This window comes from Muntiacus reevesi, chromosome 3, assembly GCF_963930625.1.
Source record: "Muntiacus reevesi chromosome 3, mMunRee1.1, whole genome shotgun sequence".
Lineage (NCBI taxonomy): Eukaryota > Metazoa > Chordata > Mammalia > Artiodactyla > Cervidae > Muntiacus > Muntiacus reevesi.
The window spans coordinates 233,835,178-233,860,033 of NC_089251.1; the positions used below are offsets into that span (position 1 = coordinate 233,835,178).

The 24,856-nt window shown below is 38.0% G+C and overlaps 1 protein-coding gene across 1 annotated transcript in view; it reads right to left on the reverse strand.

Annotated features, from left to right (window-relative positions):
- BAZ2B (bromodomain adjacent to zinc finger domain 2B) overlaps positions 1–24,856 on the reverse strand; it is a 318,837-nt gene that overhangs the window by 54,515 nt on the left and 239,466 nt on the right. The window contains 1 exon segment of the mRNA XM_065931616.1: positions 23,797–23,862. Within this exon segment, the coding sequence (XP_065787688.1) occupies positions 23,797–23,862 (66 nt within the window).

A 24,856-nucleotide genomic window follows, 5' to 3' on the forward strand; every position in this document is an offset into this window, starting at 1 on the left:
GAGATCACAACAGACAACACTGAAATACAAAGGATCATAAGAGACTACTACCAGCAGCTCTATGCCAATAAAATGGACAACTTGGATGAAATGGACAAATTCTTAGAAAAGTATAACTTTCCAAAACTGAACCAGGAAGAAATAGAAGATCTTAACAGAACCATCACAAGCAAGGAAATCGAAACTGTAATCAAAAATCTTCCAGGAAACAAAAGCCCAGGACCAGATGGCTTCACAGCTGAATTCTACCAAAAATTTAGAGAAGAGCTAACACCTATCTTACTCAAACTCTTCCAGAAAATTGCAGAAGAAGGTAAGCTTCCAAACTCATTCTATGAGGCCACCATCACCCTAATTCCAAAACCAGACAAAGATGCCACAAAAAAAGAAAACTACAGGCCAATATCACTGATGAACATAGATGCAAAAATCCTTAACAAAATTCTAGCAAACAGAATCCAACAACATATTAAAAAAATCATACACCATGACCAAGTGGGCTTTATCCCAGGAATGCAAGGATTCTTTAATATCCGCAAGTCAATCAATGTAATACACCACATTAACAAATTGAAAGATAAAAACCATATGATTATCTCAATAGATGCAGAGAAAGCCTTTGACAAAATTCAACACCCATTTATGATTAAAACTCTCCAGAAAGCAGGAATAGAGGGAACATACCTCAACATAATAAAAGCTATATATGACAAACCCACAGCAAGCATCACCCTCAATGGTGAAAAATTGAAAGCATTTCCCCTGAAATCAGGAACAAGACAGGGGTGTCCACTCTCACCACTACTATTCAACATAGTCTTGAAAGTTTTGGCCACAGCAGTCAGAGCAGAAAAAGAAGTAAAAGGAATCCAGATAGGAAAAGAAGAAGTGAAACTCTCACTGTTTGCAGATGACATGATCCTCTACATAGCAAACCCTAAAGACTCTACCAGAAAATTACTAGAGCTAATCAACGAATATAGTAAAGTTGCAGGATATAAAATTAATACACAGAAATCCCTTGCATTTCTATACACTAACAATGAGAAAACAGAAAGAGAAATTAAGGAAACAATACCATTCACCATTGCAACAAAAAGAATAAAATACTTAGGAGTATATCTACCTAAAGAAACAAAAGACCTGTACATAGAAAACTATAAAACACTGATGAAAGAAATCAAAGAGGACACAAACAGATGGAGAAACATACCGTGTTCATGGATTGGAAGAATCAATATTGTCAAAATGGCTATTCTACCCAAAGCAATCTATAGATTCAATGCAATCCCTATCAAGCTACCAACGGTATTTTTCACAGAACTAGAACAAATAATTTCACAATTTTTATGGAAATACAGAAAACCACGAATAGCCAAAGTAATCTTGAGAAAGAAGAATGGAACTGGAGGAATCAATCTGCCTGACTTCAGACTCTACTACAAAGCCACAGTCATCAAGACAGTATGGTACTGGCACAAAGACAGAAATATAGATCAATGGAACAGAATAGAAAGCCCAGAGATAAATCCACGAACCTATGGACACCTTATCTTTGACAAAGGAGGCAAGGATATACAATGGAAAAAAGACAACCTCTTTAACAAGTGGTGCTGGGAAAACTGGTCAACCACTTGTAAAAGAATGAAACTAGAACACTTTCTAACATCATACACAAAAATAAACTCAAAATGGATTAAAGATCTAAATGTAAGACCAGAAACTATAAAACTCCTAGAGGAGAACATAGGCAAAACACTCTCTGACATAAATCTCAGCAGGATCCTCTATGACCCACCTCCCAGAATATTGGAAATAAAAGCAAAACTAAACAAATGGGACCTAATGAAACTTAAAAGCTTCTGCACTACAAAGGAAACTATAAGTAAGGTGAAAAGACAGCCCTCAGATTGGGAGAAAATAATAGCAAATGAAGAAACAGACAAAGGATTAATCTCAAAAATATACAAGCAACTCCTGAAGCTCAATTCCAGAAAAATAAATGACCCAATCAAAAAATGGGCCAAAGAACTAAACAGACATTTCTCCAAAGAAGACATACAGATGGCTAACAAACACACGAAAAGATGCTCAACATCACTCATTATTAGAGAAATGCAAATCAAAACCACAATGAGATACCATTACACGCCAGTCAGGATGGCTGCTATCCAAAAGTCTTCAAGCAATAAATGCTGGAGAGGGTGTGGAGAAAAGGGAACCCTCTTACACTGTTGGTGGGAATGCAAACTAGTACAGCCACTATGGAAAACAGTGTGGAGATTTCTTAAAAAACTGGAAATAGAACTGCCATATGACCCAGCAATACCACTTCTGGGCATACACACAGAGGAAACCAGATCTGAAAGAGACACGTGCAACCCAATGTTCATCGCAGCACTGTTTATAATAGCCAGGACATGGAAGCAGCCTAGATGCCCATCCGCAGATGAATGGATAAGGAAGCTGTGGTACATATACACCATGGAATATTACTCAGCCGTTAAAAAGAATTCATTTGAATCAGTTCTAATGAGATGGACGAAACTGGAGCCCATTATACAGAGTGAAGTAAGCCAGAAAGATAAAGAACATTACAGCATACTAACACATATATACGGAATTTAGAAAGATGGTAACGATAACCCTATATGCAAAACAGAAAAAGAAACACAGAAGTACAGAACAGACTTTTGAACTCCGTGGGAGAAGGTGAGGGTGGGATGTTTCAAAAGAACAGCATGTATATTATCTATGGTGAATCAGATCACTAGCCCAGGTGGGATGCATGAGACGAGTGCTCGGGCCTGGTGCACTGGGAGGACCCAGAGGAGTCGGGTGGAGAGGGAGGTGGGAGGGGGGATCGGGATGGGGAATACGTGTAACTCAATGGCTGATTCGTGTCAATGTATGACAAAACCCACTGAAATGTTGTGAAGTAATTGGCCTCCAACTAATAAAATAAAATTAAAAAAAAAAAAAAAAAAGAAGGTGAAGAATGAAGAGGAGAGATGAAAGAGAAAGAGAAGAAGAGGACGAGAACCAACAAAGTCAAGAGAAGTATACGGTGGTGGTGGTGGTTTAGTCACTAAGTCGTGTCCGACTCTTGTGACCCCATGAACTGTAGCCTGCCTGGCTCCTCTGTCCATGGGATTCTCCAGGCAAGAATACTGGAGTGGGTTGCCATTTCCTTCTCCAGAAAGAAGTATATACACAGAGTTAAAATCCACTAACCCTCTCTCCTCACCTTCCTCCCCCTAGAAACCAGAGGTCTATTTTACTTAGTACATTTACTTAATACAGGTACATTAATACAGGTACTTAATACAGGTACATTTCATTGTACCTGTCAGCTCCTCTGCCTGTGATGCATAGCCCTTCTTCCTTTACACAAAACTAGAGCCCGTGTTTTTATTTTTCCCACAACTAGTTTAGGAGTTTTAATATTTCCCTTTTTTTGAGCTTCCACATAACTTACTATAGCATTCATTGCACTGAGTGACAACTATTTGTTTAAAGTTGATCTCTTCCACTGTAGTGTCAGTTTCTAAAGGTCAGAAGAACAAACTTATCCACCTCTTTATGAGCCTACTGACTCTAAGCAGTATACTTTGCCAAAAACATTCAGGAGAGTTTTTAATGATATTCTATGTCTTTGACACTCAAGCCTGTATCAGTTCAATTTTCCTCTCCAACTGGTCTAAATATTATTTTTATTTCCAACTATAATAGTTATCATATGTCTCTAATGACATATATAATGTGCTTTAGCATATAAAAATTACTTAAGCATTGAATAACTTGTTAAATGAATAAATCTACAAAGGCCACATTATTTAAATTTCAAGGCAATAACTTAATTGTCTACAAATGACTATGGTATATAGCTCCTGACTATATTTTAGATTGACTATAAATAATTACAAGCAAATTAGATTATCTCCTTCCAATTTTTTTGACTTTCATTCTCAGCTATTCCTGTCCTCGCCCAGTTCTAGATGCAGAGATTTATGAAATATAGATCCTTTGAATATATCTAATTTAAAATAAAACATCTTATCATCTTAATTATAGTAAAGAAATTTTCTATATTAAAATATTACTAATAGTTAACAAATCAGTTGAATTTCATTTCAAAACTGAAACACCTTTCGATAGCAAATGCATTAAATTTAGGTTATATTAAAGAGCCTAAAGATACATAAGGTGACAATTTTAAAAGCAGTTTTTTACTCACATAAAAAGATTATTATAGGGACTCTAAAAGCATAAATGAAAGTACTTCCAGAAATCCAAAGCAAAATAACAAAGGTATGAAATAAATGTATTCTATTTTAAAGTAACAGAAGTTTAAAAACTAAACAATGAGTGTGGTAGGAGGATCTGCTATTATAAAGTTTTACAACTTATTAGATTGCAAAACAGGCCATTTTTAAGAGGCCATGCTGCAATGATGCCTTTTTTTGTATTTTACGATTCTACTGGGTCTCTTAGGTATTTGCTCTGGGCATAATTAGGAGAATACATTTCTTTTGACAGCAACTTGTATTTAAATTTCAAAGATATAAATATTATTTAAGAGACACAGATTTACCTTAGGGTACAAGAGGAATATAAGTGTAAATAAGATTAATAACACAAGCCATTTACAGAAGACAGATATAAAGAATAAAACTGGTGCTATTTTATATTATATATTGATTATGAGTAGAAAAATCAGGACAACTTTTAAGGGCCTACTTTTACAATTAAAATATAAAAAATTTAAGTTTAAACAAATTAAAAATTATGAATCCATGGTAAAAGAAATCCTTATATTTCAAATTTTAATAAAATTATACCTTATTTGAATTAAAATATATCACTGTATTCTACAGGTATAAAATATTATTTAAAAAGAAAATTTCCAGTTATCACATTTTCATAAAATCTACCAAAGTATTACACAAAAGTCTGCACTTTAGATTGTTATTGTTTAGTTGATAAGTCGTGTCTGACTAATCTGTGACCCCATCCATTGTAGCCCACCAGATTCCTCTGTCCATGGGGTTTTCCAGGCAAGAATACTGGAGTGGGTTGCCATTTCCTTCTCCAGGGATCTTCCTGACCAAGGGATCAACCCAATCTCTCCTGCATTACAGGTAGATTCTTTCACCACTGAGCTACCAGGGAAGCCCTTATTTTAGATTAAGTATCATTAAATATTTTTAGAGTGAAAAGTGAAAGTGAAGTTGAATCCAACTCTTTGGGACCCCGTGGATTGTATAGTCCGTGGAATTCTCCAGACCAGAATACTGGCATGGGTAGCCTTTTCCTTCTCCAGGGGATCTTCCCAACCCAGGGATCAAACCCAGGTCCCCCACTTGTAGGCATATTCTTTACCAGCTGAGCCACAAGGGAAGCCCAAGAATACTGGAGTGGGCAGCCTATCCCTTCTCCAGCAGCTCTTCCAGACCCAGGAATCGAACCTGGGTCTCCTGCATTGCAGGTGGATTCTTTACCAAAGGAGCTATGAGGAAAGCCAGCTATAATTAAACAAATGTCTTCTAAATTAAAATAAAAATTGCTAATAATTCTTGTCAAATAGAGATTTTAATACATCTAAATTACATAGAAAATAATTCTTTCCAAAATTGTGCATGTATCTTTTAAATGTGTATGATATTTAATATTTTTCTGAGTAGTTAAAATGAAATCATTTTTCATGTTTTTACAGATAACTGAGGGGGGCAGTCCTAAGGTGGCAGAAGAATAGGACAGGGAGACCACCTTCCCCCCCACAAATTCATTGAAAGATCATTTGAACACTGAGCAAATATGACAAAACAACTTCTGAACGCTGGTGGAGGACACCAGGCACCCAGAAAGGCAGCCTATTGTCTTCGAAAGGAGGTAGGACAAAATATAAAAGATAAAAAGAGAGACAAAGAGTTAGGGATGGAGAGCCGTCCCGGGGAGGGAATCTTAGAAGATTCCAAACTCCAGGAGACCCTCTTACTGGCGGGTCTGTGGGGAATTTTGGAATCTCAGAGGGCAACATAACTGGGAGGAAAAAATAAATAAATAAAACCCATAGATTACAGGTCTAACTAAACTCCCAGCAGAGAAGTAGCCCAGACACTGGCATCCACCACCAGCCAGCAGGGGCTGAACAGGGAGGTGCAGGATGCATTGCTTAGGGTCGGGACCGGCATGAATGCCCCGAGGGTAATCTGAGGAGCTAACTGAGATAGCAACCCAAACCGTGGGATAGCCAGAGAGGGGAAGAAAACAAACAAACAAACAAACAAAAACCAAAGAGGAATGAGAGAGAGAGAGAGAGAGAGAGAGAGAGAGAGAGAGAAGCTTTCCTGCTAAAAGAGAGAGAGGGAGAGGGAGAGAGAGAGAGAGGGAGGGAGAGAGGGAGAGAGAGAGAGAGAGAGAGGGAGGGAACCAAAGAGGAACGAGAGAGAGAGAGAGAGAGAGAGAGAGAAGCTTTCCCGCTAAAAGCTCTAACCTAAGGCACTGCCCTGCCCGCTCACAGAACAAAGGAATGAGCAAATACCAGAGGAGACTCTGCTGGAGGTAGGGAGGCAGGCGGGCGCCAGCCAGAGCTGGAAGGAAAGGGGCAAACTCGGCCCCAGAGACGGCATCCCATACCAAACTGCAAGCAGGCTCTCCAGTCTCTAACCAACTCTTCCTGGGATCCTGAACGGATGACATCCGTCAGGAGGGTCGCAGCCGAACTCAGCTCCCCAGAAGAGACACGCGGCACACCTGAGACGCTGCTGCGCACCCAGGAAGCCAGGCGGCCGGGACCAGGGAGGTGCGAAGATGCACCGCACCTGGGGAGTGTGGCTCGCCAAGCACCTGGTCGCTTGGGCTGCTTGGACCGGGAAGGGCACAGAACACAGGCCCAACTGCGTCTGTACCTGAGAACCTGAACCTGAGCGGTGTAGATCTGGGAAGTGCACGCAGCCCAGGGCCCGCCTCAGACAGTTCTCCGGCGGAGCAACCTGGAGCCTGAGCAGAGGAGACTGGGAAAGCACGCACTCCGTGATTGGGGCAAACCCAGTGTGGCCCAGGCACTGCGCGCACTCCCCACACACGCCAGTGAGGTTTGTCTGCAGTGTTCCTCCCTCCCCGCAGCACAAATGAACAAATGAGCCTAACTAAGTGACCACCTTCGCCCCCTTGTGTCAGGGCACAAGTTAGATACTGAAAAGACTAGAAAACAGAGAAAGCCAAAATAAATAAAGAAGATGGAACTGCTCCGGAAGTGACAGGTGTAACAGATGAAAACCCTGCAGTTAGCACTGGCTACATTGGAAAGGCCCCATAGACCCTGAGAAATATAAGCTGGAACAAGGAACTATCTGAAACTGAACTGACCACACACTGCCCGCAACAGCTCCAGAGAAAATTCCTCGATATATTTTACTATTATCATTTTTTGATTTCTTTTTAATTTTTTTATTTTTAAGTTCTTTGTTAATCTCTTAATTTTAATTTTTAAAACCTATTACCTTGGGAAAAAAACACCCCATTTTTAAAGCAAATTTCATATTTTTTAAATATAACTTTTGTGATTTTTTTTTTAATATTGCATTTTTGAGAGTCTAACCTCTACACTACATTTTTAATCTTTGCTTCTTGGTATTTGTTATCAATTTTCTACCTTTAAGAATCCAATCTTCAGTACCCATTTTTACTTAGGAGTGTGATTGCTGGCATGATTGGTCTTTCCCCTTTTGACTCTCCTTTTTCTCCTCCAGGTCACCTCTATCTCCTCCCTCCCCCTTCTCTTCTCTACTTAACTCTGTGAATCTTTTTGGGTGTTCTGTGGTATGGAGAAAACTTAGGGAACTGATCACAGGCCAGATTGGTTTCTCTCCTTCTGACTCCCCCTCTTCTCCTCCTGGTCACCTCTATCTCCTTCCTCCCTTTTCTCTTCTCTGTGGAACTCTGTGAACCTCTCTGAGTGTTCCAGACTGTGGCGAGCAAATAGGGAATTGATTACTGGCTAGACTGCTCTCTCCTCTTTTGATTCCCCCTCTTCTCCTGGTTACCTCTATCTACCTCCTCTCTCTTCTCTTCTTATGTAACTCCGTGAACCTCTCTGGGTGTCCCTCACTGTGGAGAATCTTTTCACCATTAACCTAGATGTTTTGTCATCGGTGCTGTATGGATGGAGAAGTCTTGAGGCTACTATAAGAATAAGACTGAAAGTCAGAGGCAGGAGGCCTAAGTTACTCCAGGGACCATTAATCAACAAAAGCTTATCCAAAAGCCTCCATGCCTACACTGAAACCAAGCTTCACCCAAGAGCCCCAGTTTCAGAGCAAGACATACCATGCAAATTCTCCAACAAAGCAGGAACATAACTCTGAGCACAAAAATACAGGAGGCCAAAAGTCACACCAAACCCACAGACACCTCAAAACTCACTACTGGACACTTCACTGCACTTCAGAGAGACGAGACCCAGCTCCACCCACCAGAACACCAACACAAGCTTGGCTAACCAGGAAACCTTGATAAGACACTCATGAAACCCCGCTCACAGGGAGGAACCTCCACAGTAAAGAGGAACCACAAACTTCCAGCATACAGAAAGGCCACCCCAATCACAGCAACCTAAACAAGATGAAAAGGCAGAGAAATATTTAGCAGGTAAAGGAACATGATAAAAGCCCACCAAACCAAACCAAAGAGGAGGAGATAGGGAGTCTAACTGAAAAAGAATTCAGAATAATGATAGTAAAAATGATCCAAAATTTTGAAAACAAAATGGAGTTACAGATAAACAGTCTGGAGACAAGGATTGAGAAGATGCAAGAAAAGTTTAACAAGGACCTAGAAGAAATAAAAAAGAGTAAATCAATAATGAATAATGCAATCAATAGCTGAGATCAAAAACACTCTGGAGGGAACCAACAGTAGAATAACTGAGGCAGAAGATAAGTGAAGTGGAAGATTAAATAGTGGAAATAAATGAAGTAGAGAGGAAGAAAGAAAAAAGAATTAAAAGAAATGAGGACAACCTCAGAGACCTCTGGGACAATGTCAAATGCCCCAACATTAGAATCATAGGAGTCCTAGAAGAAGAAGACAAAAAGAAAGGCCATGAGAAAATACTTGAGGAGATGATAGTTGAAAACTTCCCTCAAATGGGGAAGGAAATAGCCACCCAAGTCCAAGAAACCCAGAGAGTCCCAAACAGGATAAACCCAAGGTGAAATACCCCCAAATACATATTAATCAAATTAATGAAGATCAAACACAAAGAACAAATATTAAAAGCAGCAAGGGAAAAACAACAATTAACCCACAAGGGGATCCCCATAAGGATAACAGCTGATCGTTCAATAGAAACTCTTTCAGCCAGAAGGGAATGGCAGGACATACTTAAAGTGATGAAAGAGAAAAACCTACAACCCAGATTACTGTACCCAGCAAGGATCTCATTCAAATATGAAGGAGAAATCAATCAAAAGCTTTACAGACAAGCAAAAGCTCTGAGAATTCAGCACCACCAAACCAGCTCTCCAACAAATACTAAAGGATATTCTCTAGACAGGAAACACAGAAAAGGTTTATAAACTCAAACCTAAAACAACAAAGTAAATGGCAATGGGATCATACTTATCAATAATTACCTTAAATGTAAATGGGGTGAATGCCCCAACCAAAAGACAAAGACTGGCTGAATGGATTAAAAAACAAGACCCATATGCTGTCTACAAGAGACCCACATCAAACCTAGGGACACATACAGACTGAAAGTGAAGGGCTGGAAAAAGATATTTCATGCAAATGGTGATCAAAAGAAAGCAGGAGTAGCAATACTCATAGCAAATAAAATAGACTTTGAAATAAAGGCCATGAAAAGAGACGAAGAAGGACACTATATAATGATCAAAGGATCAATTCAAGAAGAAGATATAACAATTATAAATATATATGCACCCAACATAAGAGCAAAGCAATATGTAAGGCAAACACTAACAAATATGAAAGGGGAAATTAACAATAACACAATAATAGTGGGAGACTTTAATACCCCACTCACACCATTGGATAGATCAACTAAACAGAAAATTAACAAGGAAACACAAACGTTAAATGATACAGAGGACCAGTTAGACCTAATTGATATCTATAGCAGGTTTCACTCTAAAATAATGACTTTCTCCTTTTTCTCAAGTGCACAAGGAAACTTCTCCAGGATAGATCACATCCTGGGCCATAAATCTAGCCTTGGTAAATTAAAAAAAAATTGTAATCATCTCAAGCATCTTTTCTGATCACAATGCAGTAAGATTAGATGTTAATTACAGGGAAAAAAACTATGGAAAATACAAACATATGGAGGCTAAACAACACACTTCTGAATAACCAAGTCATAGAAGAAATCAAGAAGAAATCAAAATATGCATAGAAACAAATGAAAATTAAAACAAAACAACCCAAAACCTATGGGATTCAGTAAAATGGCAACCCACAGAGTAATCTTGCCTGGAGAATTCCAAGAACAGAGGAGCCTGGCAGGCTACAGTCCATGAGGTTGCAAAGAGTCAGGCATGACTGAGCAACTATCACTCAGTAAAAGCAGTGCTAAGGGGAAGGTTCATAGCAATAAAGCCTACCTCAAGAAACAGGGGAGAAATCAAATAAATAACCTAACTCTACACCTAAAGCAACTAGAAAAGGAAGAAATGAAGAACCCCAGGGTTAGTAGAAGGAAGTTTAGTTCAGTTCAGTCGCTCAGTAGTGTCCGACTCTTTGCGACCCCATGAATAGCAGCACGCCAGGCCTCCCTTTCCATCACCAAACCATTAGAGTTTACTCAAACTCATGCCCATCGAGTCGGTGATGCCATCCAGCCATCTCATCCTCTGTCGTCCCCTTCTCCTCCTGCCCCCAATCCCTTCCAGCTTCAGGGTCTTTTCCAACAAGTCAACACTTTGCATGAGGTGGCCAAAGTATTGGAGTTTCAGCTTCAGCATCAGTCCTTTCAATGAACACCCAGGACTTATCTCCTTCAGGATGGCCTGGTTGGATCTCCTTGCAGTCCAAGGGACTCTCAAGAATCTTCTCCAACACCACAGTTCAAAAGCATCAATTTTTCGGTGCTCAGCTTTATTCAGTCCAACTCTCACATCCATACATGACTACTGAAAAAACCATAGCCTTGACCAGACAGACCTTTGATAGCAAATTAATGTCTCTGCTTTTTAATATGCTGTCTAGGTTGGTCATAACTTTCCTTCCAAGGAGTAAGCGTCTTTTAATTTCATGGCTGCAATCACCATCTGCAGTGATTTTGGACCCCCAAAAAATAAAGTCAGACACTGTTTCCACTGCCTCCCCATCTATTTCCCATGAGGTGATGGGACCAGATGCCATGATGTTAGTTTTTTGAATGTTGAGCTTTAAGCCAACTTTTTCACTCTCCTCTTTCACTTTCATCAAGAGGCTTTTTAGTTCCTCTTCACTTTCTGCCATAAGGGTGGTGTCATCTGCATATCTGAGGTTATTGATCTTTCTCCCAGCAATCCTGATTCCAGCCTGTGCATCTTCCAGACCAGCGTTTCTCATGATGTATTCTGCATATAAGTTAAATAATCAGGGTGACAATATACAGCCTTGACGTACTCCTTTTCCTATTTGGAACCAGTCTCTTGTTCCATGTCCAGTTCTAACTGTTGCTTCCTGACCTGCATACAGGTTTCTTGAGAGGCAGGTCAGGAGGTCTGGTATTCCCATCTCCTTCAGAATTTTCCACAGTTTATTGTGATCCACACAGTCGAAGGCTTTGGCGTAGTCAATAAAGCAGAATAGATGTTTTACTGAAACTCTGGCTTTTTCTATGATCTAGCAGATACTGGCAATTTGATCTCTGGTTCCTCTGCCTTTTCTAAAACCAGCTTGAACATCTGGAAGTTCTCGGTTCACGTATTGCTGAAGCCTGGCTTGGAGAATTTTTAGCATTACTTTACTAGCATGTGAGATGAGTGCAATTGTGCGGTAGTTTGAGGATTCTTTGGGATTGCCTTTCTTAGGGATTGGAATGAAAACTGACCTTTTCCATTCCTGTGGCCACTGCTGAGTTTTCCAAATTTGCTGGCATATTGAGAGCTGCACTTTCACAGCATCATCTTCCAGGATTTGAAATAGGTCAACTGGAATTCCATCACCTCTACTAGCTTTGTTCGTAGTGATGCTTCCTAAGGCCCACTTGACTTCACATTCCAGGATGTCTGGCTATAGGTCAGTGATCACACCATTGTGATTATTTGGGTTTTGAAGATCTTTTTTGTACAATTCTTCTGTGTATTCTTGCCACCTCTTCTTAATATCTTCTGCTTCTTTTAGGTCCATACCATTTCTGTCCTTTATTGAGCCCATTTTTGCATGAAATGTTCCCTTGGAATCTCTAATTTTCTTGAAGAGATCTCTAGTCTTTCCCTTTCTGTTGTTTTCCTCTATTTCTTTGCACTGATTGCTGCGGGAGGCTTTCTTATCTCTTCTGGATATTCTTTGGAACTCTGCATTCAAATGGGAATATCTTTCCTTTTCTCCTTTGCTTTTAGCTTCTCTTCATTTCACAGCTATTTGTAAGGCCTCCTCAGACAACCATTTTGCCTTTTTGCATTTCTTTTCCATGGGGATGGTCTTGATTCCTGTCTCCTGTACAATGTCACAAACCTCCGTCCATAGTCCATCAGGCTGTCTGTCTATCAGATCTAGTCCCTTAAATCTATTTCTCACTTCCACTGTATATTCATAAGGGATTTGATTTAGGTCATACCTGAATGGTCTAGTGGTTATCCCTGCCTTCTTCAGTTTAAGTCTGAATTTGTCAGTAAGGAGTTCATGATCTGAGCCACAGTCAGCTTCCAGTCTTGTTTTGCTGACTGTATAGAGCTTCTCCATCTTTGGCTGCAAAGAATATAAACAATCTGATTTCGGTGTTGACCATCTAGTGATGTCCATGTGTAGATGCTTCTCTTGTGTTGTTGGAAGAGGGTAGAAGGAATGAAATCACAAAAATGAGGGCAGAAATAAATGCAAAAGAAACAAAAGAGACCATAGCAAAAATCAATAAAGCTAAAAGCTGGTTCTTCAAGAAGATAAATAAAATAGACAAGCCATTAGCCAGATTCATCAAGAAAAAAGGCAGAAGAATCAAACCAATAAAATTAGAAATGAAAATGGAGAGATCACAACAGACAACACAGAAATACAAAGGATCATATGAGACTACTATCAGCAGCTATATGCCAATAAAATGGACAGCTTGGAAGAAAAGGACAAATTCTTAGAAAAGTATAACTTTCCAAACTGAACCAGGAAGAAATAGAAAATCTTAACAGACCCATCACAAGCACAGAAATCGAAATCCTAATCAGAAATCTTCCAACAAACAAAAGCCCAGGACCAGATGGCTTCACAGCTGAATTCTACCAAAAATTCAGAGAAGCGCTAACACCTATCCTACTCAAACTCTTCCAGAAAATTTCAGAGGAAGACAAACTTCCAAACTCATTCTTCTTTTTTTTAAACTCATTCTATGAGGCCACCATCACCCTAATACCAAAACCGAACAAAGATACCACAAAAAAAGAGAACTACAGGCCAATATCACTGATGAAGATAGATGCAAAAATCCTTAACAAAATTCTAGCAAACAGAATCCAACAACATATTAAAAAGATCATACATCATGACCAAGTGGGTTTTATCCCAGGGATGCAAGGATTCTTCAATATTAGCAAATCAATCAATGTGATACACCACATTAACAAATTAAAAGATAAAACCATATGATTATTGCAATAGATGCATGGAAAGCCTTTGACAAAATCCAATATCCATTTATAATAAAAACCCTCCAGAAAGCAGGCATAGAAGGAACATACCTCAACATAATAAAAGCCATATATGATAAACCCACAGAAAACATTATCCTCAATGGTGAAAAACTGAAAGCATTTCCCCTGAAGTCAGGAACAAGACAAGGATGCCCACTCTCACCACTACTACTTAACATAGTTTTGGAAGTGTTGGCCACAGCAATCAGAGCAGAAAAAGAAATAAAAGGAATCCAGATTGGAAAAGAAGAAGTAAAACTCTCACTGTTTGCAGATGACATGCAAACAGTCATCTACATAGAAAACCCTAAAGACTCCACCAGAAAATTACTAGAGCAAATCAATGAATACAGTAAAGTTGCAGGGTATAAAATTAACACACAGAAATCCCTTGCATTCATATACACTAACAATGAGAAAAAAGAAAGAGAAATTAAGGAAACAATTCCATTCACCATTGCAACGAAAAGAATAAATAAATAGGAATAAATCTACCTAAAGAAACAAAAGACCTAGATATAGAAAACTATAAAACACTGATGAAAGGAATCAAAGAGGACACAAATAGGTGGAGAAATATATCATGTTCATGGATTGGAAGAATCAATATAGTGAAAATGAGTATACTACCCAAAACAATCTATAGATTCAATGAAATCCCTATCAAGCTACCAATGGTGTTTTTCAGACAATTAGAACAAATAATTTCACTTGCTTGGAATTACAAAAACCCTCAAATAGCCAAAGCAATCTTGAGAAAGAAGAATGGAACTGGAGGAATCAACCTGCCTGACTTCAGGCTATACTACAAAGCTACAGTCATCAAGACAGTATGGTACTGGCACAAAGACAGAAACACAGATCAATGGAACAAAATAGAAAGCCCAGAGATAAGTCCATGCACCTATGGACACCTTATCTTTGACAAAGGAGGCAAGAACATACAATGGAGAAAAGACAACCTCTTTAACAAGTGGTGCTGGCAAAACTGGTCAATCACTTGTAAAGGAATGAAACCAGAACACTTTCTAACATCATACACAAAAATAAACTCAAAATGGATTAAAGATCTAAATGTAAGACCAAAACCCATAAAACTCCTAGAGGAACACATAGGCAAAACACTCTCTGACATAAATCACAGCAGGATCTTCTATGACCCACCTCCCAGAGAAATGGAAATAAAAGCAAAAAGAAACAAATAGGACCTAATTAAACTTAAAAGCTTTTGCACAACGAAGGAAATTATAAGCAAGGTGAAAAGAGCCTTCATAATGGGAGAAAATAATAGGAAATGAAGCAACTGACAAAGAATTAATCTCAAAAATATACAAGCAGCTCCTGCAGCTCAATTCCAGAAAAATAAGCGACCCAATCAAAAAATGGGCCAAAGAACTAAACAGACATTGCTTCAAAGAAGACATACAGATGGCTAACAAACACATGAAAAGATGCACAACATCACTCATTATCAGAGAAATGCAAATAAAAACCACAATGAGGTACCATCTCATGCTGTTCATAATGGCTGCTATCAAAAAGTCTACAAACAATAAATGCTGGAGAGGGTGCAGAGAAAAAGGAACCCTCTTACACTGTTGGTGGGAATGCAAACTAGTACAGCCACTATGGAGAACAGTGTGGAGATTCCTTAAAAAGTTGGAAATAGAACTGCCATATGACCCGGCAATCCCACTGCTGGGCATACACATTGAGGAAACCAGAACTGAAAGAGACATGTCTACCCCAATGCTCATCACAGCACTGTTTATAATAGCCAGGACATGGAAGCAACCTAGATGTCCATCGGCAGACAAATAGATAAGAAAGCTGTGGTACATATACACAATGGAATATTATTCATCTATTAAAAAGAATGCATTTGAATCAGTTCTAATGAGGTGGATGAAACTGGAGCCTATTTCCAGAGTGAAGTAAGTCAGAAAGAAAAACACCAATACAGTATATTAATGCATATATACGGAATTTAGAAAGACGGTAATGATGACCCTATATGTGAGACAGCAAAAGAGACACAGAAGTAAAGAACAGACTGTTGGACTCTGTGGGAGAAGGTGAGGGCAGGATGATTTGAGAGAATAGCATTGAAACATGTATATCATCATATGTGAAATAGATCGCCAGTCCAGGTTCGATGCATGAGACAGGGTGCTCAGGGCTGGTGCAGTGGGATGACCCTGAGAGATGGGATGGGGAGGGAGGTGGGAGGGAGGGTCAGTATGGGGAACACATGTACACCTATGGCTGATTAATGTGAATGTATGTCAAAAACCACCATGATATTGTAAAGTAATTAGCTTCCAATAAAAATAAAAATAAAATTTAAAAAAAATCACAGACTTTTAGTCAAACTTAAGAAATTGGTACATTGAAAGAAACTTTGCTTTTTGACTTCCAGGTAATATTACAAAGTAACCATGAGGCTGTTATATTATAATCTCCTACAAGAAATATTATCACAGCTTATAGTTCTTTTCTTGGTGTTCCAAAGGCGCAAGATGAATCAGTTCAGTTCAGTACAGTCGCTCAGTCGTGTCTGACTCTTTGCAACCCGATGAACCGCAGCACGCCAGGCCTCCCTGTCCATCACCAACTGCCTGAGTCTACCCAAACCCATGTCCATTGAGTTAGTGATGTCATCTAACCATCTCATCCTCTGTTGTCCCCTTCTCCTCGTGTCCTCAGGGTCTTTTCAAATGAGTCAGCTCTTCACATCAGGTGCCCAAAGTACTGGAGTTTCAGCTTCAACATCAGTCCTTCCAGTGAACACTCAGGACTGATCTTCTTTAGGATGGACTGGCTGGATCTCCTTGCAGTCCAAGGGACTCTCAAGAGACTTCTCCAACACCACAGTTCAAAAGCATAAATCCTTCAGTGCTCAGCTTTCTTTATAGTCCACTATCACATCCATACATGACTACTGGAAAAACCATAGCCCTGACTAGATGGACCTTTGTTGGCAAAGTAACACCTGCTTTTTAATATGCTGTCTAGGTTGGTCATAACTATCCTTCCAAGGAGTAAGCGTCTTTTAATTTCATGGCTGCAGTCACCATCTGCAGTGATTTTGGTACCCCCCAAAATAAAGTAAGCCACTGTTTACACTGTTTCCCCATCTATTTGTCATGAAGTGATGGGACCGGATGCCATGATCTTAGTTTTCTGAATGTTGAGCTTTAAGCCAACTTTTTCTCTCTCCTCTTTCAGTTTCATCAAGAGGCTTTTAAGTCTTTTTTTGCTTTCTGCCATAAGGGTGGTGTCATCTGCATGTCTGAGGTTATTGATATTTCTCCCAGCAATCTTGATTCCAGCTTATGCTTCCTCCAGTCCAGCGTTTCTCAATATGTACTCTGCATATAAGTTAAATAAGCTGGGTGACAATATACAGCCTTGATGTACTCCTTTTCTATTTGGAACCAATCTCTTGTTCCATGTCCAGTTCTAACTTGTTGCTTCCTGACCTGTATACAGGTTTCTCGAGAGGCAGGTCAGGTGGTCTGGTATTCCCATCTCCTTCAGAATTTTCCACAGTTTATTGTGATCCACACAGTCGAAGGCTTCCAATCCCAAATAAACGCAATGCCAAAGAATGAGCAAACTACTGCACATTGCACTCATCTCACACGCTAGTAAAGTAATGCTCAAAATTCTCCCAGCTAGGCTTCAGCGATATGTGAACCGTGAACCTCCAGATGTTGAAGCTGGTTTTAGAAAAGGCAGAGGAACCAGAGATCAAATTGCCAACATCCACTGGATCATCGAAAAAGCAAGAGAGTTTCAGAAATACATCTATTTCTGCTTTATTGATTATGCCAAAGCCTTTGACTGTGTGGAAAGAGACAAAAATCAATGATGAAGGATAATAGTTTCTAAATTTTTGAAATTTAAGATGTACCTGAGGGGACGTCCCTGGTGGCCTAGTGGTAAAGAATCTGCCTTGCAATGCAGAGGATGTGGGTCAATCTCTGGTCCAGGAACTGAAATCCCACATGCCAGTGGGCAAATAAGCATGTGCGCCACAGCTACTGAGCCTATGCTACACAACTAGAGAGGCCGAGTGGCACAAGGGAAGATTCCACATGACACAAGAAAGATCCCACGTGTCACAACTAACACCTAATGCAGCAAAAAAAAAAAAAAAAGATGTACCTGAAAAAAAGAAAAAGTACAATCAAATCTAACAGGACAGATCCTATTGCCTATGACAGAGTGATATGGTCTTGAGGGCTATACTTTTGTCTCTGCTGATCTAAAGATTCAGACTGAGGAAGACCTTCCTAAATCATGATCTCTGTATGAACTGTCTTACGTGGTTCTATAAGAATGTGGTTATAAGAGAAATAAATCTTCTTCTGCTGAAAAAAAAATAAAGGTAACTGAATTTTAAAATTGAAATTAAGTAGATTATATAAAGTACAATACAGAAGTATGTCATATAAATACACACATCTTCAACAGAAAAATGGGTTTGTGTAAACAACAGTATGTACACGGGCAATTCTACTTTATTTTTCACTAAGTAATGATTAGTATAAATATAGGATTATAAAAATATTCTCATGACTTGAGGGGTTATACATTTTTTCTGCATTCAAATTATTAGATGACTTCTGAAACCTGAACTACTCTCTTCTGTTTTCATGGCTTTGTTGCCTAAAGTGCTGACATAGTTATTCTGTAATAGATGCATGTTTAACTACCTTTTGAGTTTATTGATCCTTGGGGAGATATACAAAAGACTCTTAAGATTCCTCTGGTGATTATTCAGATAATATGAGTAAAGTGTTCATAAATTTGTGATTGACATAGTTTGAAGTTTTTATAAATGAAAACAATAGATTTTGAGCTACTTTGTCACACTGCTGAAACCAACTTGAGTTTCCAATGGCTAGTAATAATTAAAGCACATATATTTCATAAGACTTGAGTTACATTAGCATATAAACCTTCACAAGGCTAAAAATTATTCTTTCTTATGTTGTTATAAAAATATTTATGAACTATGATAATATATTAAAATTAATATAAGAAAAACAAGGTAATTTATATGTCTGTATATTCTTATTAATTATTCCTTATTCCTAATTAAAGGAAAAACTATAGAAATTACATTTCTAAGTTAGGGGACTAGTAAATTTGGGATATTTTTAGTGAAAAATATATTAATACTAAATCAAAAAATAAGATCAGTGTAGTGTACACAAAGAAACATGAAAATGGTGCTTGTGTTACATTTTTACTTTGATCACTATGAGGAGTTTCTTGGAAAAAATTCAGATGTTATAGGAGATTTCTGATTAACAAGGTGAAAGCAATTAGCTTTTTAACCTCAATTTTTTAAAGATCACCTATAACATCTTATTTTTTCTTTACAACTTAATAATTAACTTCTAAAAGTATTAAAGTTTAGAATTAAAGGTTACACTAGGTAATTTCAGAATTTTGAGTTGGCCCTGCCTAAGTATTATATGGCTTTAACTTACAGTAAAATTTGTTCTTTTAACAGTCAGTAAAAGAAAAAATGTAATTGAGCCATTAGGAGGTAATAAGATGCAGAATATTAAGCCAAGATATGCCCATTATTGGCATGACACCAGTCACACCTTGGGAATGTTAAGCAATAATGAAGAAATGAATAAGTACATTTAGTAATAATTTGTTAATATTCACCAAGAGGTGAATTTATATAAATTCACACCAAGGGGTAAGTTTATATAAAAGATATGGTGAAACTTTGGATTATCAGTACAAACATACACCTAGTCACTGCTTATACTGTAAAGTTTTATCTCTCTGATATGATAAAAAGTATCCTTATCTTTGCTTTTCCTGCAGCATCTAATTGAATGCTGTGTACATAATAGTATTTTAAGAAATTTTTAAAAATACTTAGTTGATTTCTAAAATCTATAGGTATCATTCAGTTCAGTTCAGTTCAGTTCAGTCCCTCAAGTCGTGTCCAACTCTTTGCGACCCCATGAATCGCAGCATGCCAGGCCTCCCTGTCCATCACAAACTCCTGGAGTTTACTCAAACTCATGCCCATCGAGTCGGTGATGCCATCCAGCCATCTCATCCTCTGTCGCCCCCTTCTCCTCCTGCCCCCAATCCCTCCCAGCATCAGGGTCTTTCCCAATGAGTCAACTCTTCGCATGAGGTGGTCAAAGTACGTGGAATACAATTTAAAATCTGAGTAACCGAGGACTTCCATGGTAGTTCAGTGGTTCAAACTCTGTGCTACCAATGCAGGGGGTGAGGATTCAGTTCCCAGTTTGGGAACAAGGATCCTGAATGCTGCATTGTGTGGCCAAAACAATCTGAATAACTCGTAAAATGGTAAAATTACCTCATCCTGTTCACCTGTTCATAGTAATCAGAGAATAATTAACATCTTAAGAAGTTTTACCTGTGGGATTCTCTCAAACATTCTGATAAGGATTATTTATGACATGTTATTGTATTATTTTAAATAATAATTCCTTAAGTGTATACTCTTAAAAAATCACTGAGAATAAAGTAATTTTTTATTACATAAAGAAAATTATATAGACAGAAACATATAATACACTCTTTCTTTAATGATTTTGCTTCATCCTCAACTTGTTTTCTTAGTACTTTAACTGTCACTTTCATTTCACCTCATTCATTTATTCAACAACAATTTTCTAAGCACCACTATATAGCTGGCTCTAATCACAACACTTATGATACAATGGTACACAAGATTCCTGTCCTCATAGATTTTACAATCTGGGAGGAGATAAACTATAAACAAGCATAAAATAAATAAAATAATGGTATGGAGTTCTAGAGGTTAAGTGTAAGAAAAGGCAAAATTAAGTGTTCTGGGAAGGCCTCTCTGATAAGTTAAAATTTGATCTGTGACTATATTTGGTGGAAGAACATCAAATAGGAAAGATCCTTTGTTTAGGATTAATAAAAAGGTAAAAATGGATGGAATATACTATATCACGTACAAACTGTATGGTGGACTTTTTACAACTATAATAAGAAGCCACTGGTTCGTGTTAAGATATAATCTGTTTTATATTCTGAAAAGATCACTTAGGTTGCTCTGTGGAGAATGCATAGCGAGAACTGAGAAAAGCAAGAATGAAAGCAGAGAAAGCAAGTTCCTTTAGGTTATTATGCTTTAAGCTATTACTTTATGTATATATGTACATGTGCACACACACACACAGTCTTTGGTTTAATATTTAATATTTTGGCATGGTTTTCTTGACATTTCTTTCCCAGTTACTCATGCTTGATATGGGCAGCCCAATCAAGAACTTGTATTGCTCCAATACAGGTGGTTTAATCTTTCTTTAGTTTCTTCTCACTTTATCTGATAATTGTTTTCATATTCATAAGTACTTTAAATTGAAGAGTGAGTCATTTTGTATGCTATGAATATTTATTTTTTCTGAGAAGGAAGGTAGCTAGAAGAGGGAGAGCCGTACCTGGTTCTTCATATCCCTTTCCAAGTTTTATTGGAAGCACTGTACCTGATTTCACTCTATCTAGTCAAGGGAATATTCTTTTCCCATGAAAAGTGCTCTTGGTTCTTGAGGGATTCTTAGAAGGTTTCATCTTAACTATCTTCATTGATCCTGTGGCTGCTACCTTCTACTCAATGCAGATCTTACTCACCTCTCTTCAGCAGCTTTCTTTACTCTCTTCTCAGGTACAGAAGCAAATATGGGAAACCAAGACTTTTGGGTCTTCTGGGTGTCTCTTAACCTGAGCATTGTTTCCCTTGGATGATTTTTTTTTTTCCACTTGGATGATCTTATCTTTGGATGTCCTCTTGTACTAAATCCCATATATCTGGAGGTAATGCTCTGCCTTTCTTTAACCTTTCTTCTCCAACAAGAAAAATCAGAATGACAAGCCCTAATTTTTCTTAGTCCTTCTGGTAAAAAGAATACTTGCCAGGGAAGAACTTGTCTCTTGAGGAATTTTCCAGGCCTTTTCCCTGAGTTACTCCCTTAGTTCCCATCTCTTCAGATAGGAGAAAATTAGGTTGAGCTCTCAGGATTTTAATTAATCCCCTTCCCTACTCTTCACACCATTGTGTTCAGAAGGCAACAGAGTTCACATTTCATGCCCATTCCTGGAATCCATTACCTCTCTCTTTCACTGTCTATCATTTTTCAGAGATTATAGTTATAAATCCATGTTATGATGTTAGATGTAGAGGGTGTCAGTGGCCCTGGATAATTAACATGTAAGGAAAAAACCACCTGTATAGTAATAAGTAACTTATCATAATAAGTAGGCACTATGTGGTACCAGGCACTGTTCCAAGAACTTTACACTTACACTCATCTAGACACACACCCATTTAATCATAACTATAAACCTGATGAAATAGGAAGTAGTGTCATCTCCATTTTAAAGGCAAAAAAATTGAATCACAGAGAGGTTAAATAACGTGCCCAAGGTCATATAGCTGAAATGTATTGAAACAAGAATTCAAATCCCAATCATTGGTTACAATGTCCAAGTTCCTAAACAATACATATACTGTGTCTTTATATCAAAAATATATAGTTTAAGCCAGAGCTGAGATGCAAAATCTGGAATATAGGGCTCTCAACTTCTAGACCAAACTGTCTGATTTTCATTAATTATTATTTATTAAATGCTTATCCCAGTTAATCTTATAATCATAGGAGATACAAGAATCATTATATCAGTTTTAAAAAAGAAAGAACGTGAAGAGCTAAAGCAAGTTGGTTTAGAGTTAGCATGTGTATCTGAGTCTCTGTTACTTCAAAGCCCTGGTTATAATATTGTTTAGTCGCTAAGTTGTGTCTAACTCTTTTGTGACCTCATGGACTGTAGCCCACTAGGCTCCTCGGCAATGGGATTTTCCAGGCAAGAATACTGGACTGGGTTGCCATTTCCTTTTCCAGGGGATCTTCCTGACCCAGGGATCAAACCTGCCTTTCCTGTAGGTGGATACTTTACCGCTGAGCCAACTGGGAAGCCTGGCTATTACGGCCATTCCTCTATTCAACTGTTATAATGCATCCCTTTGTAACATTTTTTAACCTTTAACTGATTTCTTTTAAAATCCATATAAGCTCATTTTGACATTTCAATAATTTTCTTGTTCTGAATTAAATGGTAAAAGTCTTATTTCAAGGATAGTACCCAGGCCTAATTTTATACATAGAATGTTAAAGAATAATTTTGAGGGCAAAAGTCCATGACTGACTGATGTTTGAATGAGGACATATAGAACTTGTCTAGGCATGTGTAACATAAATTTTGTGAAACTCTGGTCACAGTAAGAAATAGCTGCTGCTGCTAAGTTGCTTCAGTCGTGTCTGACTCTTTGCGACCCCATAGATGGCAGCCCACCAGGCTCCTCTGTCCCTGGGATTCTCCAGGCAAGAATACTGGAGTGGGTTGCCATTTCCTTCTCCAATGCATGTATGCATGCTAAGTTGCTTCAGTCATGTCCAACTCTGTGTGACCCCATGGACAGCAGCCCACCAGGCTCCTCTGTCCACAGGATTTTCCAGGCAAGAATATTGGAGTGGGTTGCCATTTCCTTCTCCAATGCATGCATGCATGCTAAGTTGCTTCAGTCATGTCCGACTCTGCGCAACCCCATAGACGGCAGCCCACCAGGCTCCCCCTACTTTGATCCAAATGAATGCCATTCACTGTATTGAAAAAAGGTAATTAAAATCTCAGCCAAGAAAATTAACTCATACATTGGAACCCTTCCTACATTCTTTTATGTTCTAACACTCAGTTACCATCTCTAACCTTTGGTTTGCTTATGAAAATCAGTAAACCATGACAAACCCATACTCCAAAACAATTATATTTAAAAGAGTCAACATTTAAGAAAAATATTAATTTATGGCAAGATAATATTTTTCTAGAAATATATACTTACTTCTGCCTTTTTACGAGCTTCCATAGCTTTCATAAGCATCATATGTTGTCGCCTTCTCTCTCGTTCCTATTAAGCCAGATAAAATTAGGAATATAACTCAATCATAGTTAATAGTTTGATCTTCAAATGGAAAAACAAAACAAAACAAAAAACTCCGTATAGCATGTTTAGCATTTATAGACAAGTCACAGTAAATACTAAATATAAGACAAGAATGGCCAGTCTGTGCATGTTTTAGTTCAGGTTTAGAAAGCAAATACAAGAACAATCAAAAGCAAAAAGGTAAAGCAATGAACATGGAGACAGTGTAAACAGAAGCATACAAGATTTACTTATGGTCAGTTGTGATGCTCCTTCAAAAGCTGGCAGAACAAAAAGCATAATGGTTGGCTGGAACAGGTCAGTTACCTTACATCTGCTATTAGAAAAACCACAAATATGTACTATAGCCAATTAAACTGAAGGTTGTATTCTTAAATTTTTATTTAGATCAGGCAGAAATTGCTTTAAAATCACTTTTACTTCATGGTTTTAGAATTACTTTTATTCAAATACACTATCATTTTATAAATCCAATAATCCACCGACAAATTAGAAAGTTTTTTTTTAAAGTTTTTATACCAATTTAAACTAGTCATGGTTCATATAACACCATCAATGAAATGCGATATTCCTGTTTACTGATGTCTGTCCCTTGATGCAGTATTGAAAGCCACTAAAGCTGCACCATGGGCTCACAAGTTAAATCTAAAAGGCATAGTATGAAAATAAAGTAAGCACTAGCTTACTTTGATAGTCTCCTTTAATTAAAAAAAAAAATCACATAGGTATAATGTTGAAACAGATCTTTTTGTTTAAATATATGTGGTTCACCCAAAGGGATATTTCTAAAAATTTCTAAAATTTGTCCATAAAACCAGAATATATTTCATATTCTCTCATCAAACTAACCCAAAATTCCCATTGTATTCAATGGCAGTTTTGCATCTAGAATGATGGGAGAATATGGGTCATAATTGTATCTAATTGTATAGTGATCGAACGTTCACTGTGACATCAG